This window comes from Calonectris borealis, chromosome W (assembly GCF_964195595.1).
Source record: "Calonectris borealis chromosome W, bCalBor7.hap1.2, whole genome shotgun sequence".
Classification (NCBI taxonomy): Eukaryota; Metazoa; Chordata; class Aves; order Procellariiformes; family Procellariidae; genus Calonectris; species Calonectris borealis.
This window is the reverse complement of record NC_134351.1, coordinates 10,378,595-10,393,030: the sequence shown is the minus strand read 5'-3', so window position 1 is coordinate 10,393,030 and position 14,436 is coordinate 10,378,595. Positions and strand designations below refer to the sequence as shown.

Here is a 14,436-nt window from a genome sequence, read left to right as displayed (position 1 = left end):
TGCTCATAGGTGGAGATCTTGTTGTATGCATCATGGCAACAAATGCAGGTGAGCTGCAGGAGGGAGAGTATATGAAGTTTTCTTCCTTACCTGGATCCAGAATGTAAATGCTGAGCTCCCACACAGATTCACAAAGAGCCTCAGCCTAGATTGCAGAAAGGTAAATTTTGTTTTCAGAAAACTAGGGTAAGGATCTTGGAGAGAAAGTTTGGTAGTATGTAACTGAGAAAAGTCTCATGATTAAATGATGCAGTGTATCCGTAGAGGCAGAAATGGAGCAATGAGCAGTGATCTGGAAAAGAAGTATCATTGGATGAATGCCATAATTAAAGGTCCAAGTCAGTACCAGGTCTTCCATGTGGAGTCTGGGGACAGCCAGAGACAGATAGTCAAAGGTGAGTACAGGGATGTCTCAGACAAAACCCTGTCCAGCTGCACATCCTGAATTACAAAAATAAAGTTGAGTGCATTAATGAATATTTTAACTACCTGAGGAAGGCATCATCCTTGGAAGAATTGTCAACTGAAATGAATGGGATTATTTTCAGAGCAGCAAAATGACAAAATATTTGCAGTTCTGGGGCCAGAAGAGACACGGTGTGGTGGGTTGACCCTGCCTGGACACCAGGTGCCCACCAAAGCCGCTCTATCACTCCCCTCCTCGGGTGGACAAGATAGAGAAAAAAATATAACGAAAGGCATGTGGGTTGAGATAAGGACAGGGAGAGATCACTCAGCAATTACGATCATGGGCAAAACAGACTGAACTTGGGGGAAATTAATTTAATTTATTACCAATCAAATCAGAGTAGGATAATGAGAAATAAAAACAAATCTTAAAAACACCTTGCCCCCAATCCCTCCCTTCTTCCCAGGCTCAACTTCACTCCTGATTTCTCTACCTCCTCCCCCCAAGCAGCGCAGGGGGACAGGGAATGGGGGTTGTGGTCAGTTCATCGCACGTTGTCTCTGCCGCTCCTTCCTCCTCAGGGGGAGGACTCCTCACCTTCTTCCTCTGCTCCAGCGTGGTGTCCCTCCCATGGGAGACAGTCTTCCAGGAACTTCTCCAACGTGGGTTCTTGCCATGGGCTGCAGTTCTTCAAGAACTGCTCCAGCGTGGGTCCCTTCCACAGGGTGCAGTCCTTCAGGAACAGACTGCTGCAGCATGAGTCCCCCATGGGGTCACAAGTCCTGCCAGCAAACCTGCTCCAGTGTGGGCTCCTCTCTCCACGGGTCCACAGGTCCTGCCAGGGCTTCCCACGGGGTCACAGCCTCCTTCGGCATCTACCTGTTCTGGCGTGGGGTCCTCCACGGGCTGCAGGTGGATATCTACTCCACCATGGATGTCCATGGGCTGCAGGGGGACAGCCTGCCTCACCATGGTCTTTACCACGGGCTACAGGGGAATCTCTGCTCTGGCGTCTGGAGCACCTCCTCCACCTCCTTCTTTACTGATCTTGGTGTTTCCAGAATTGTCTCTCTCATATATTCTCACTTCTCTCATCTGGCTGCAGTTGCTGCAGGTTGGTTTTGTTTTTTCCCCCCTTCTTAACTATGTTATCCCAGAGGCGCTACCACCGTTGCTGATGGGCTCGGCCTTGGCCACCTGCGGGTCTCACTGGGAGCCGGCTGGCATTGACTCTATCGGACATAGGGGAAGCTTCTACCAGCTTGTCATAGAAGCCACCCCTATAGCCCACCCGCTATCAAAACCTTGCCACACAAACCCAATACACATGGTTACATTGGTAGGAGACAAAAAGTTTTCGAAGACTACTGTTCAAATTTTATCAGACTGCGCTTCCCATGTGTTTCCTCAATTTTTTGGTCGCTTTCTGGGCAGGAGTGTTTTTTTCCGTGCAGCTATACCAAAGGGCCGTGCAGGGGCGGGAGCAGAGCATGCCTTCTGGTGTGGAGGTCTGGTTGTGAGGGGCCAGGAGCTGAGAATTATTCACGTTATTTAGATGTAGTGACAGCAAATGGAGAAAAAAAAACAATCGGTAATACTTAATCTAAAAAATACTTAATCTAAAATAAATACAGTAAAGCACATGGAGAAAAAAATTTCTTAAGCTATCCATTAAGTCCAAGAATAAGGTTGAACAAGAGGAAACGTTAATGATTCATACGCTGTCCGTGTTGCCCTAGAGTAGTTGGTGCCGCGAGGCGTTTTCAAGCAGCGCCAGGGGAGATTTGTCGTGAAAAAAGCCTGAAGTGGCAAGAGTAGCGGAAGCGGGCCTAATCAGAGCGATCTCTGCCGTGCCTCTCCTTCATAGGATGATGGAATGGTTTGGGTTGGGAGGGGCCCTCAAAGGTCATCTGGTGCACCCCCCAGCAATGAGCAGGGCCGCCTTCAACTAGCTCAGGTGGCTGAGAGCCCCGTCCAACCTGACCTTGAGTGTTTCCAGGGATGGGGCATCTACCAGCTCTCTGGGCAACCTGTGCCAGTGTTTCAGCACCCTCATGGTAAAAAACGTCTTCCTTCTCCCTGGTCTGAATCTAGCCTCTTTTAGTTGAAAACCATTCCCCCTTGTCCTGCCGCAAGAGGCCCCCACTAAAAAGTCTGTGCCCATCTTTCTTATGAGCCCCCTTGGGGTACGGAAAGGCCGCCATAAGGTGTCCCCGGAGCCTTCTGTTCTCCAGGGTGAAGAAGCCCAACTGTCTGGGCCTTTTGTGGTAGGAGAGGCGTTCCAGCCCTCTGATGGTGTTTGTGGCCTTCGTCTGGACCCGCTCCAAGAGGTGCGTGTGGTCCTTGTGGTGAGGACTGCGGAGCTGCTCCTGAGTCGGTGTAAAGCGGGCTGGCAGGTGGGAAATGTTGGGGAGACAAGGGCCGGAGAGGAGATTCCGATGGCGATGGCTAAACCCTGTCAGAGGTTTTCCAAAGAGGTTGAGGCAAGCGCCTCCTTGGGGAGGTGCCAAAGGGAAGAGCGGGCACGGGATGTGGGGAGCCCCGTTTGGAGCGGGGCTTGGCGTAGGTGTTGAGTGGAGGTGGCTTCCCCCCAGCCCAAAGGCTCGTTGCTGTGCTTCTGAGACGAGAGGCAGTGGCAAGGGTTTTGCAAGAGGTCTTTATTTCCTGTGGAATAAATAGGTGAATAAATAGATAAAGGCCATTGTCAAAATAAATAAATAAAGTTCTTGAACTAGAGGAGCAGTGGGTGGAGGCTGAGGGTGCAGGGCCGTTCTTGCAGCGGGTCTTGGCGTGGGGGAGGACAGAGGCGGGGGTGGGGCGGTGGTCCCGAGGTGGTGGTGGGGGCGGGTGGGGCCGTGCGGGTTGGTGGGGGTCGTCGGGCTAATTGCGCATGGTGCGGGTGAGGTTGTGGAGGTGTTGGAAGCAGAGGCGAGCTTCGAGGCGGACGTGGTCCCAGGCGCAGGCGGTGTGGTTGTGGGCGTGGAGGAAGTCCTGGAGGCGCCGGAAGTATTTGTTGATGTTGAGCAGCAGGTTGCGGGGCCCTTGGCCTTGGAAGAGCGTGCCGTTGGCCGGCAGGCACTGCTGGAGCTGCTGGATGTGGTGGTGGAGGTTGTTGAGGAGGTGGTGCCGTGCCTGGGCGTCCCAGTGTTGGGGGGTGCTCGGGCTGCTGAGGGTGGCGAAGAGGTGCTGGAGGATGCGGAGGGCGGCGGCGGCGGCTTGCTGTGGGTGGCTGGTGCGGAGGAGGGTGTCGGGGAAGGGGAAGGGCGCGTGCTGGTGGTGGCAGGGCTGTGGCGGGCTGGGCGCCATGGCGTGGAGGAGCTGGAGGCTGTCCCAGGGGAAGGTGGCGTCGCGGGGACGCAGGTGTTGGCAGGCGAGGGCGGTGGCGAGAGCCGTCAGGAGGAGCGGGAGCGCCGTGGCGCCGTGGCGCAGGCGGGGCTGTGGGGTTGCGGGCGCAGGCATGGTGGGGCGGTGGGCGCTGCGTGGGGGGTGGTGGGCAGGAGCCTGGTCAGGCCGGGTGGCGGTGCGGGTGGGCGCTGTGCTTGGGGTGCTGCCGGGTGGCCGGCTTTATGTGGTGCCGCAGCTTTCCCTTCCTCGCCTTCTGGTGGCAGCGAGTTTCCGCTGTGGTTTTCAGTTTTGGCTGGTGGCTGTGGTGGTCTTGGGGAAGTGCGTTGGTGGGGTGGCCGTGGTTGGGGAGGGTGGCTGTGCGGGGGGAGGTTGGCTGTGGCGGTGGAGCGGGGGATGCGAAAGCGCTGGGGCAGAGCCCTTGGGGGCAGCTGTGCCGGGGAGGGGCGTTAGGGTTTCCCTGTTGCCTGCAGGGCGAGCTGTGGTGCCTCTTTTCTGCAGCTGAAGTTTCCCCTGGTGCCCCGGTGTCTTTTCCGTCTGGCACGCCCTGGTGTTGGTCGTGGTCTGTTTTCCTTTCGCTTTTGGCTCGCCTCTGTTTTCCTGTTAGCTGGTCTTCTGTTTTCGTGTTGGGAAGGGTGGTGAAGTGATGTCACTTGGCAGGGCCTGGGGAGCCCCCTCCTGGAGCGAGGGCCTGGGGGTGGCGGCAGCTGGCGAGGAGGTGGCTCTGGGTGTAGGCACTTGAGCGTTGGACGTGCTCCTGGACGGAGCAGCCCCAGCTCCCGTGTTTGAAGCGGAGGAGAATGGGGAGGAAAGGCAGGAGGAAGGGCTCGCGGGAAGAGGAAGAGGAAAAAGGGAAGGGTTTTGCTGCTGCTGGTGCGGCTGCGTTGGGTCCCTGGCTGCGGTCCGCTGCGTGTGGCCCTGTAGCCGGGGTCTTGTTGTGTCTTCTGTGGTTGCTTGCCCGCGGTGGCTGGAGGGCAAAGAAGAAGGTGTCCCCGGCAAGCGAAGGGTCTTGCGTTTGGGATGGCCTGAGCCCCTGCGCCCCTAGAGGAGGGGTGTGCGAGGGTCCTCTGGAGGTGGAGCTGAGCCAGGGATCTCATTGTAGAGCTCTAGTGGGAGGAGGAGGTGGAGGTTGCACTGGCTGAGGTTTTCCGGTGCCTTCCAAGAGCGAGGAGCATGTTGGGCTGGTGTGAGAGACGGTGGCACGTGTTTTCTCAGAGCTTTTGGGGCAGGGGAACCGCGTGTGGTGGTGGTGGCAGGGCGGTGGCGGGCTGGAAGCCTGGTCTTGTGAGGCAACGTTGGTGTTGGGGGAAGTGCTGTGCTTGGGGTGCTGGCACGTGCACGATGATTTGGCGTACCTAGGTGCCGTCCCTGCAGGCGGTAGGCTGCTGTTGGAGGTCCGTGGCCGGACCTTGTCCGTGTTGCCCTAGAGTAGTTGGTGCCGCGAGGCGTTTTCAAGCAGCGCCAGGGGAGATTTGTCGTGAAAAAAGCCTGAAGTGGCAAGAGTAGCGGAAGCGGGCCTGATCAGAGCGATCTCTGCCGTGCCTCTCCTTCATAGGATGATGGAATGGTTTGGGTTGGGAGGGACCCTCAAAGGTCATCTGGTGCACCCCCCAGCAATGAGCAGGGCCGCCTTCAACTAGCTCAGGTGGCTGAGAGCCCCGTCCAACCTGACCTTGAGTGTTTCCAGGGATGGGGCATCTACCAGCTCTCTGGGCAACCTGTGCCAGTGTTTCAGCACCCTCATGGTAAAAAACGTCTTCCTTCTCCCTGGTCTGAATCTAGCCTCTTTTAGTTGAAAACCATTCCCCCTTGTCCTGCCGTAAGAGACCCCCACTAAAAAGTCTGTGCCCATGTTTCTTATGAGCCCCCTTGGGGTACGGAAAGGCCGCCATAAGGTGTCCCCGGAGCCTTCTCTTCTCCAGGGTGAAGAAGCCCAACTGTCTGGGCCTTTTGTGGTAGGAGAGGCGTTCCAGCCCTCTGATGGTGTTTGTGGCCCTCGTCTGGACCCGCTCCAAGAGGTGCGTGTGGTCCTTGTGCTGAGGACTGCGGAGCTGCTCCTGAGTCGGTGTAAAGCGGGCTGGCAGGTGGGAAATGTTGGGGAGACAAGGGCCGGAGAGGAGATTCCGATGGCGATGGCTAAACCCTGTCAGAGGTTTTCCAAAGAGGTTGAGGCAAGCGCCTCCTTGGGGAGGTGCCACAGGGAAGAGCGGGCGCGGGATGTGGGGAGCCCCGTTTGGAGCGGGGCTTGGCGTAGGTGTTGAGTGGAGGTGGCTTCCCCCCAGCCCAAAGGCTCGTTGCTGTGCTTCTGAGACGAGAGGCAGTGGCAAGGGTTTTGCAAGAGGTCTTTATTTCCTGTGGAATAAATAGGTGAATAAATAGATAAAGGCCATTGTCAAAATAAATAAATAAAGTTCTTGAACTAGAGGAGCAGTGAGTGGAGGCTGAGGGTGCAGGGCCGTTCTTGCAGCGGGTCTTGGCGTGGGGGAGGACAGAGGCGGGGATGGGGCGGTGGTCCCGAGGTGGTGGTGGGGGCGGGTGGGGCCGTGCGGGTTGGTGGGGGTCGTCGGGCTAATTGCGCATGGTGCGGGTGAGGTTGTGGAGGTGTTGGAAGCAGAGGCGAGCTTCGAGGCGGACGTGGTCCCAGGCGCAGGCGGTGTGGTTGTGGGCGTGGAGGAAGTCCTGGAGGCGCCGGAAGTATTTGTTGATGTTGAGCAGCGGGTTGCGGGGCCCTTGGCCTTGGAAGAGCGTGCCGTTGGCCGGCAGGCACTGCTGGAGCTGCTGGATGTGGTGGTGGAGGTTGTTGAGGAGGTGGTGCCGTGCCTGGGCGTCCCAGTGTTGGGGGGTGCTCGGGCTGCTGAGGGTGGCGAAGAGGTGCTGGAGGATGCGGAGGGCGGCGGCGGCGGCTTGCTGTGGGTGGCTGGTGCGGAGGAGGGTGTCGGGGAAGGGGAAGGGCGCGTGCTGGTGGTGGCAGGGCTGTGGCGGGCTGGGCGCCATGGCGTGGAGGAGCTGGAGGCTGTCCCAGGGGAAGGTGGCGTCGCGGGGACGCAGGTGTTGGCAGGCGAGGGCGGTGGCGAGAGCCGTCAGGAGGAGCGGGAGCGCCGTGGCGCCGTGGCGCAGGCGGGGCTGTGGGGTTGCGGGCGCAGGCATGGTGGGGCGGTGGGCGCTGCGTGGGGGGTGGTGGGCAGGAGCCTGGTCAGGCCGGGTGGCGGTGCGGGTGGGCGCTGTGCTTGGGGTGCTGCCGGGTGGCCGGCTTTATGTGGTGCCGCAGCTTTCCCTTCCTCGCCTTCTGGTGGCAGCGAGTTTCCGCTGTGGTTTTCAGTTTTGGCTGGTGGCTGTGGTGGTCTTGGGGAAGTGCGTTGGTGGGGTGGCCGTGGTTGGGGAGGGTGGCTGTGGCGGTGGAGCGGGGGATGCGAAAGCGCTGGGGCAGAGCCCTTGGGGGCAGCTGTGCCGGGGAGGGGCGTTAGGGTTTCCCTGTTGCCTGCAGGGCGAGCTGTGGTGCCTCTTTTCTGCAGCTGAAGTTTCCCCTGGTGCCCCGGTGTCTTTTCCGTCTGGCATGCCCTGGTGTTGGTCGTGGTCTGTTTTCCTTTCGCTTTTGGCTCGCCTCTGTTTTCCTGTTAGCTGGTCTTCTGTTTTCGTGTTGGGAAGGGTGGTGAAGTGATGTCACTTGGCAGGGCCTGGGGAGCCCCCTCCTGGAGCGAGGGCCTGGGGGTGGCGGCGGCTGGCGAGGAGGTGGCTCTGGGTGTAGGCACTTGAGCGTTGGACGTGCTCCTGGACGGAGCAGCCCCAGCTCCCGTGTTTGACGCGGAGGAGAATGGGGAGGAAAGGCAGGAGGAAGGGCTCGCGGGAAGAGGAAGAGGAAAAAGGGAAGGGTGTTGCTGGTGCGGCTGCGTTGGGTCCCTGGCTGCAGTCCGCTGCGCGTGGCCCTGTAGCCGGGGTCTTGTTGTGTCGTCTGTGGCTGCTTGCCCGCGGTGGCTGGAGGGCAAAGAAGAAGGTGTCCCCGGCAAGCGAAGGGTCTTGCGTTTGGGATGGCCTGAGCCCCTGCGCCCCTAGAGGAGGGGTGTGCGAGGGTCCTCTGGAGGTGGAGCTGAGCCAGGGATCTCATTGTAGAGCTCTAGTGGGAGGAGGAAGTGGAGGTTGCACTGGCTGAGGTTTTCCGGTGCCTTCCAAGAGCGAGGAGCATGTTGGGCTGGTGTGAGAGACGCTGGCACGTGTTTTCTCAGAGCTTTTGGGGCAGGGGAACCGCGTGTGTGGTGGTGGTGGCAGGGTGGTGGCGGGCTGGAGGCCTGGTCTTGTGAGGCAACGTTGGTGTTGGGGGAAGTGCTGTGCTTGGGGTGCTGGCACGTGCACGATGATTTGGCGTACCTAGGTGCCGTCCCTGCAGGCGGCAGGCTGCTGTTGGAGGTCCGTGGCCGGACCTTGTCCGTGTTGCCCTAGAGTAGTTGGTGCCGCGAGGCGTTTTCAAGCAGCGCCGGGGGAGATTTGTCGTGAAAAAAGCCTGAAGTGGCAAGAGTAGCGGAAGCGGGCCTGATCAGAGCGATCTCTGCCGTGCCTCTCCTTCATAGGATGATGGAATGGTTTGGGTTGGGAGGGGCCCTCAAAGGTCATCTGGTGCACCCCCCAGCAATGAGCAGGGCCGCCTTCAACTAGCTCAGGTGGCTGAGAGCCCCGTCCAACCTGACCTTGAGTGTTTCCAGGGATGGGGCATCTACCAGCTCTCTGGGCAACCTGTGCCAGTGTTTCAGCACCCTCATGGTACAAAACGTCTTCCTTCTCCCTGGTCTGAATCTAGCCTCTTTTAGTTGAAAACCATTCGCCCCTGTCCTGCCGTAAGAGGCCCCCACTAAAAAGTCTGTGCCCATCTTTCTTATAAGCCCCCTTGGGGTACGGAAAGGCCGCCATAAGGTGTCCCCGGAGCCTTCTCTTCTCCAGGGTGAAGAAGCCCAACTGTCTGGGCCTTTTGTGGTAGGAGAGGCGTTCCAGCCCTCTGATGGTGTTTGTGGCCCTCGTCTGGACCCGCTCCAAGAGGTGCGTGTGGTCCTTGTGGTGAGGACTGCGGAGCTGCTCCTGAGTCGGTGTAAAGCGGGCTGGCAGGTGGGAAATGTTGGGGAGACAAGGGCCGGAGAGGAGATTCCGATGGCGATGGCTAAACCCTGTCAGAGGTTTTCCAAAGAGGTTGAGGCAAGCGCCTCCTTGGGGAGGTGCCAAAGGGAAGAGCGGGCACGGGATGTGGGGAGCCCCGTTTGGAGCGGGGCTTGGCGTAGGTGTTGAGTGGAGGTGGCTTCCCCCCAGCCCAAAGGCTCGTTGCTGTGCTTCTGAGACGAGAGGCAGTGGCAAGGGTTTTGCAAGAGGTCTTTATTTCCTGTGGAATAAATAGGTGAATAAATAGATAAAGGCCATTGTCAAAATAAATAAATAAAGTTCTTGAACTAGAGGAGCAGTGGGTGGAGGCTGAGGGTGCAGGGCCGTTCTTGCAGCGGGTCTTGGCGTGGGGGAGGACAGAGGCGGGGATGGGGCGGTGGTCCCGAGGTGGTGGTGGGGGCGGGTGGGGCCGTGCGGGTTGGTGGGGGTCGTCGGGCTAATTGCGCATGGTGCGGGTGAGGTTGTGGAGGTGTTGGAAGCAGAGGCGAGCTTCGAGGCGGACGTGGTCCCAGGCGCAGGCGGTGTGGTTGTGGGCGTGGAGGAAGTCCTGGAGGCGCCGGAAGTATTTGTTGATGTTGAGCAGCAGGTTGCGGGGCCCTTGGCCTTGGAAGAGCGTGCCGTTGGCCGGCAGGCACTGCTGGAGCTGCTGGATGTGGTGGTGGAGGTTGTTGAGGAGGTGGTGCCGTGCCTGGGCGTCCCAGTGTTGGGGGGTGCTCGGGCTGCTGAGGGTGGCGAAGAGGTGCTGGAGGATGCGGAGGGCGGCGGCGGCGGCTTGCTGTGGGTGGCTGGTGCGGAGGAGGGTGTCGGGGAAGGGGAAGGGCGCGTGCTGGTGGTGGCAGGGCTGTGGCGGGCTGGGCGCCATGGCGTGGAGGAGCTGGAGGCTGTCCCAGGGGAAGGTGGCGTCGCGGGGACGCAGGTGTTGGCAGGCGAGGGCGGTGGCGAGAGCCGTCAGGAGGAGCGGGAGCGCCGTGGCGCCGTGGCGCAGGCGGGGCTGTGGGGTTGCGGGCGCAGGCATGGTGGGGCGGTGGGCGCTGCGTGGGGGGTGGTGGGCAGGAGCCTGGTCAGGCCGGGTGGCGGTGCGGGTGGGCGCTGTGCTTGGGGTGCTGCCGGGTGGCCGGCTTTATGTGGTGCCGCAGCTTTCCCTTCCTCGCCTTCTGGTGGCAGCGAGTTTCCGCTGTGGTTTTCAGTTTTGGCTGGTGGCTGTGGTGGTCTTGGGGAAGTGCGTTGGTGGGGTGGCCGTGGTTGGGGAGGTTGGCTGTGGCGGTGGAGCGGGGGATGCGAAAGCGCTGGGGCAGAGCCCTTGGGGGCAGCTGTGCCGGGGAGGGGCGTTAGGGTTTCCCTGTTGCCTGCAGGGCGAGCTGTGGTGCCTCTTTTCTGCAGCTGAAGTTTCCCCTGGTGCCCCGGTGTCTTTTCCGTCTGGCACGCCCTGGTGTTGGTCGTGGTCTGTTTTCCTTTCGCTTTTGGCTCGCCTCTGTTTTCCTGTTAGCTGGTCTTCTGTTTTCGTGTTGGGAAGGGTGGTGAAGTGATGTCACTTGGCAGGGCCTGGGGAGCCCCCTCCTGGAGCGAGGGCCTGGGGGTGGCGGCAGCTGGCGAGGAGGTGGCTCTGGGTGTAGGCACTTGAGCGTTGGACGTGCTCCTGGACGGAGCAGCCCCAGCTCCCGTGTTTGAAGCGGAGGAGAATGGGGAGGCAAGGCAGGAGGAAGGGCTCGCGGGAAGAGGAAGAGGAAAAAGGGAAGGGTTTTGCTGCTGCTGGTGCGGCTGCGTTGGGTCCCTGGCTGCGGTCCGCTGCGTGTGGCCCTGTAGCCGGGGTCTTGTTGTGTCTTCTGTGGTTGCTTGCCCGCGGTGGCTGGAGGGCAAAGAAGAAGGTGTCCCCGGCAAGCGAAGGGTCTTGCGTTTGGGATGGCCTGAGCCCCTGCGCCCCTAGAGGAGGGGTGTGCGAGGGTCCTCTGGAGGTGGAGCTGAGCCAGGGATCTCATTGTAGAGCTCTAGTGGGAGGAGGAGGTGGAGGTTGCACTGGCTGAGGTTTTCCGGTGCCTTCCAAGAGCGAGGAGCATGTTGGGCTGGTGTGAGAGACGCTGGCACGTGTTTTCTCAGAGCTTTTGGGGCAGGGGAACCGCGTGTGGTGGTGGTGGCAGGGCGGTGGCGGGCTGGAAGCCTGGTCTTGTGAGGCAACGTTGGTGTTGGGGGAAGTGCTGTGCTTGGGGTGCTGGCACGTGCACGATGATTTGGCGTACCTAGGTGCCGTCCCTGCAGGCGGTAGGCTGCTGTTGGAGGTCCGTGGCCGGACCTTGTCCGTGTTGCCCTAGAGTAGTTGGTGCCGCGAGGCGTTTTCAAGCAGCGCCAGGGGAGATTTGTCGTGAAAAAAGCCTGAAGTGGCAAGAGTAGCGGAAGCGGGCCTAATCAGAGCGATCTCTGCCGTGCCTCTCCTTCATAGGATGATGGAATGGTTTGGGTTGGGAGGGACCCTCAAAGGTCATCTGGTGCACCCCCCAGCAATGAGCAGGGCCGCCTTCAACTAGCTCAGGTGGCTGAGAGCCCCGTCCAACCTGACCTTGAGTGTTTCCAGGGATGGGGCATCTACCAGCTCTCTGGGCAACCTGTGCCAGTGTTTCAGCACCCTCATGGTAAAAAACGTCTTCCTTCTCCCTGGTCTGAATCTAGCCTCTTTTAGTTGAAAACCATTCCCCCTTGTCCTGCCGTAAGAGACCCCCACTAAAAAGTCTGTGCCCATCTTTCTTATGAGCCCCCTTGGGGTACGGAAAGGCCGCCATAAGGTGTCCCCGGAGCCTTCTCTTCTCCAGGGTGAAGAAGCCCAACTGTCTGGGCCTTTTGTGGTAGGAGAGGCGTTCCAGCCCTCTGATGGTGTTTGTGGCCCTCGTCTGGACCCGCTCCAAGAGGTGCGTGTGGTCCTTGTGCTGAGGACTGCGGAGCTGCTCCTGAGTCGGTGTAAAGCGGGCTGGCAGGTGGGAAATGTTGGGGAGACAAGGGCCGGAGAGGAGATTCCGATGGCGATGGCTAAACCCTGTCAGAGGTTTTCCAAAGAGGTTGAGGCAAGCGCCTCCTTGGGGAGGTGCCACAGGGAAGAGCGGGCGCGGGATGTGGGGAGCCCCGTTTGGAGCGGGGCTTGGCGTAGGTGTTGAGTGGAGGTGGCTTCCCCCCACCCCAAAGGCTCGTTGCTGTGCTTCTGAGACGAGAGGCAGTGGCAAGGGTTTTGCAAGAGGTCTTTATTTCCTGTGGAATAAATAGGTGAATAAATAGATAAAGGCCATTGTCAAAATAAATAAATAAAGTTCTTGAACTAGAGGAGCAGTGAGTGGAGGCTGAGGGTGCAGGGCCGTTCTTGCAGCGGGTCTTGGCGTGGGGGAGGACAGAGGCGGGGATGGGGCGGTGGTCCCGAGGTGGTGGTGGGGGCGGGTGGGGCCGTGCGGGTTGGTGGGGGTCGTCGGGCTAATTGCGCATGGTGCGGGTGAGGTTGTGGAGGTGTTGGAAGCAGAGGCGAGCTTCGAGGCGGACGTGGTCCCAGGCGCAGGCGGTGTGGTTGTGGGCGTGGAGGAAGTCCTGGAGGCGCCGGAAGTATTTGTTGATGTTGAGCAGCAGGTTGCGGGGCCCTTGGCCTTGGAAGAGCGTGCCGTTGGCCGGCAGGCACTGCTGGAGCTGCTGGATGTGGTGGTGGAGGTTGTTGAGGAGGTCGTGCCGTGCCTGGGCGTCCCAGTGTTGGGGGGTGCTCGGGCTGCTGAGGGTGGCGAAGAGGTGCTGGAGGATGCGGAGGGTGGCGGCGGCGGCTTGCTGTGGGTGGCTGGTGCGGAGGAGGGTGTCGGGGAAGGGGAAGGGCGCGTGCTGGTGGTGGCAGGGCTGTGGCGGGCTGGGCGCCATGGCGTGGAGGAGCTGGAGGCTGTCCCAGGGGAAGGTGGCGTCGCGGGGACGCAGGTGTTGGCAGGCGAGGGCGGTGGCGAGAGCCGTCAGGAGGAGCGGGAGCGCCGTGGCGCCGTGGCGCAGGCGGGGCTGTGGGGTTGCGGGCGCAGGCATGGTGGGGCGGTGGGTGCTGCGTGGGGGGTGGTGGGCAGGAGCCTGGTCAGGCCGGGTGGCGGTGCGGGTGGGCGCTGTGCTTGGGGTGCTGCCGGGTGGCCGGCTTTATGTGGTGCCGCAGCTTTCCCTTCCTCGCCTTCTGGTGGCAGCGAGTTTCCGCTGTGGTTTTCAGTTTTGGCTGGTGGCTGTGGTGGTCTTGGGGAAGTGCGTTGGTGGGGTGGCCGTGGTTGGGGAGGGTGGCTGTGGCGGTGGAGCGGGGGATGCGAAAGCGCTGGGGCAGAGCCCTTGGGGGCAGCTGTGCCGGGGAGGGGCGTTAGGGTTTCCCTGTTGCCTGCAGGGCGAGCTGTGGTGCCTCTTTTCTGCAGCTGAAGTTTCCCCTGGTGCCCCGGTGTCTTTTCCGTCTGGCATGCCCTGGTGTTGGTCGTGGTCTGTTTTCCTTTCGCTTTTGGCTCGCCTCTGTTTTCCTGTTAGCTGGTCTTCTGTTTTCGTGTTGGGAAGGGTGGTGAAGTGATGTCACTTGGCAGGGCCTGGGGAGCCCCCTCCTGGAGCGAGGGCCTGGGGGTGGCGGCGGCTGGCGAGGAGGTGGCTCTGGGTGTAGGCACTTGAGCGTTGGACGTGCTCCTGGACGGAGCAGCCCCAGCTCCCGTGTTTGACGCGGAGGAGAATGGGGAGGAAAGGCAGGAGGAAGGGCTCGCGGGAAGAGGAAGAGGAAAAAGGGAAGGGTGTTGCTGGTGCGGCTGCGTTGGGTCCCTGGCTGCAGTCCGCTGCGCGTGGCCCTGTAGCCGGGGTCTTGTTGTGTCGTCTGTGGCTGCTTGCCCGCGGTGGCTGGAGGGCAAAGAAGAAGGTGTCCCCGGCAAGCGAAGGGTCTTGCGTTTGGGATGGCCTGAGCCCCTGCGCCCCTAGAGGAGGGGTGTGCGAGGGTCCTCTGGAGGTGGAGCTGAGCCAGGGATCTCATTGTAGAGCTCTAGTGGGAGGAGGAAGTGGAGGTTGCACTGGCTGAGGTTTTCCGGTGCCTTCCAAGAGCGAGGAGCATGTTGGGCTGGTGTGAGAGACGGTGGCACGTGTTTTCTCAGAGCTTTTGGGGCAGGGGAACCGCGTGTGTGGTGGTGGTGGCAGGGTGGTGGCGGGCTGGAGGCCTGGTCTTGTGAGGCAATGTTGGTGTTGGGGGGAGTGCTGTGCTTGGGGTGCTGGCACGTGCACGATGATTTGGCGTACCTAGGTGCCGTCCCTGCAGGCGGCAGGCTGCTGTTGGAGGTCCGTGGCCGGACCTTGTCCGTGTTGCCCTAGAGTAGTTGGTGCCGCGAGGCGTTTTCAAGCAGCGCCGGGGGAGATTTGTCGTGAAAAAAGCCTGAAGTGGCAAGAGTAGCGGAAGCGGGCCTGATCAGAGCGATCTCTGCCGTGCCTCTCCTTCATAGGATGATGGAATGGTTTGGGTTGGGAGGGGCCCTCAAAGGTCATCTGGTGCACCCCCCAGCAATGAGCAGGGCCGCCTTCAACTAGCTCAGGTGGCTGAGAGCCCC

General features: G+C 60.6%; 5 protein-coding genes across 30 annotated transcripts in view; 1 reads left to right on the top strand and 4 right to left on the bottom strand.

Annotated features, from left to right (window-relative positions):
- Positions 1-14,436, top strand: part of LOC142074711 (ubiquitin-associated protein 2-like) — a 181,320-nt gene that overhangs the window by 75,729 nt on the left and 91,155 nt on the right. For 2 of the 26 annotated variants that reach the window (XR_012670676.1, XR_012670675.1), the window contains exon 24: positions 254-395. The exons of the other annotated variants lie outside the window; for them this stretch is intronic. The gene's annotated coding sequence lies outside the window, so the exon portion shown is untranslated. The remainder of the gene's footprint in view (positions 1-253; positions 396-14,436) is intronic. 26 annotated transcript variants of the gene reach the window in all.
- On the bottom strand, positions 3,232-3,868 carry LOC142074793 (interferon-like). The gene has a single exon (XM_075135672.1). It carries the CDS (start codon positions 3,866-3,868, stop codon positions 3,290-3,292), a length of 579 nt encoding a protein of 192 aa, XP_074991773.1. The 3' UTR covers positions 3,232-3,289.
- On the bottom strand, positions 6,320-6,898 carry LOC142074815 (interferon-like). The gene has a single exon (XM_075135693.1). The coding sequence runs from the start codon at positions 6,896-6,898 to the stop codon at positions 6,320-6,322; it is 579 nt and encodes a 192-aa protein (XP_074991794.1).
- On the bottom strand, positions 9,219-9,905 carry LOC142074775 (interferon-like). The gene has a single exon (XM_075135642.1). The coding sequence runs from the start codon at positions 9,903-9,905 to the stop codon at positions 9,327-9,329; it is 579 nt and encodes a 192-aa protein (XP_074991743.1). The 3' UTR covers positions 9,219-9,326.
- LOC142074692 (interferon-like) lies at positions 12,338-12,916 on the bottom strand. Its single transcript, XM_075135481.1, has one exon. The coding sequence runs from the start codon at positions 12,914-12,916 to the stop codon at positions 12,338-12,340; it is 579 nt and encodes a 192-aa protein (XP_074991582.1).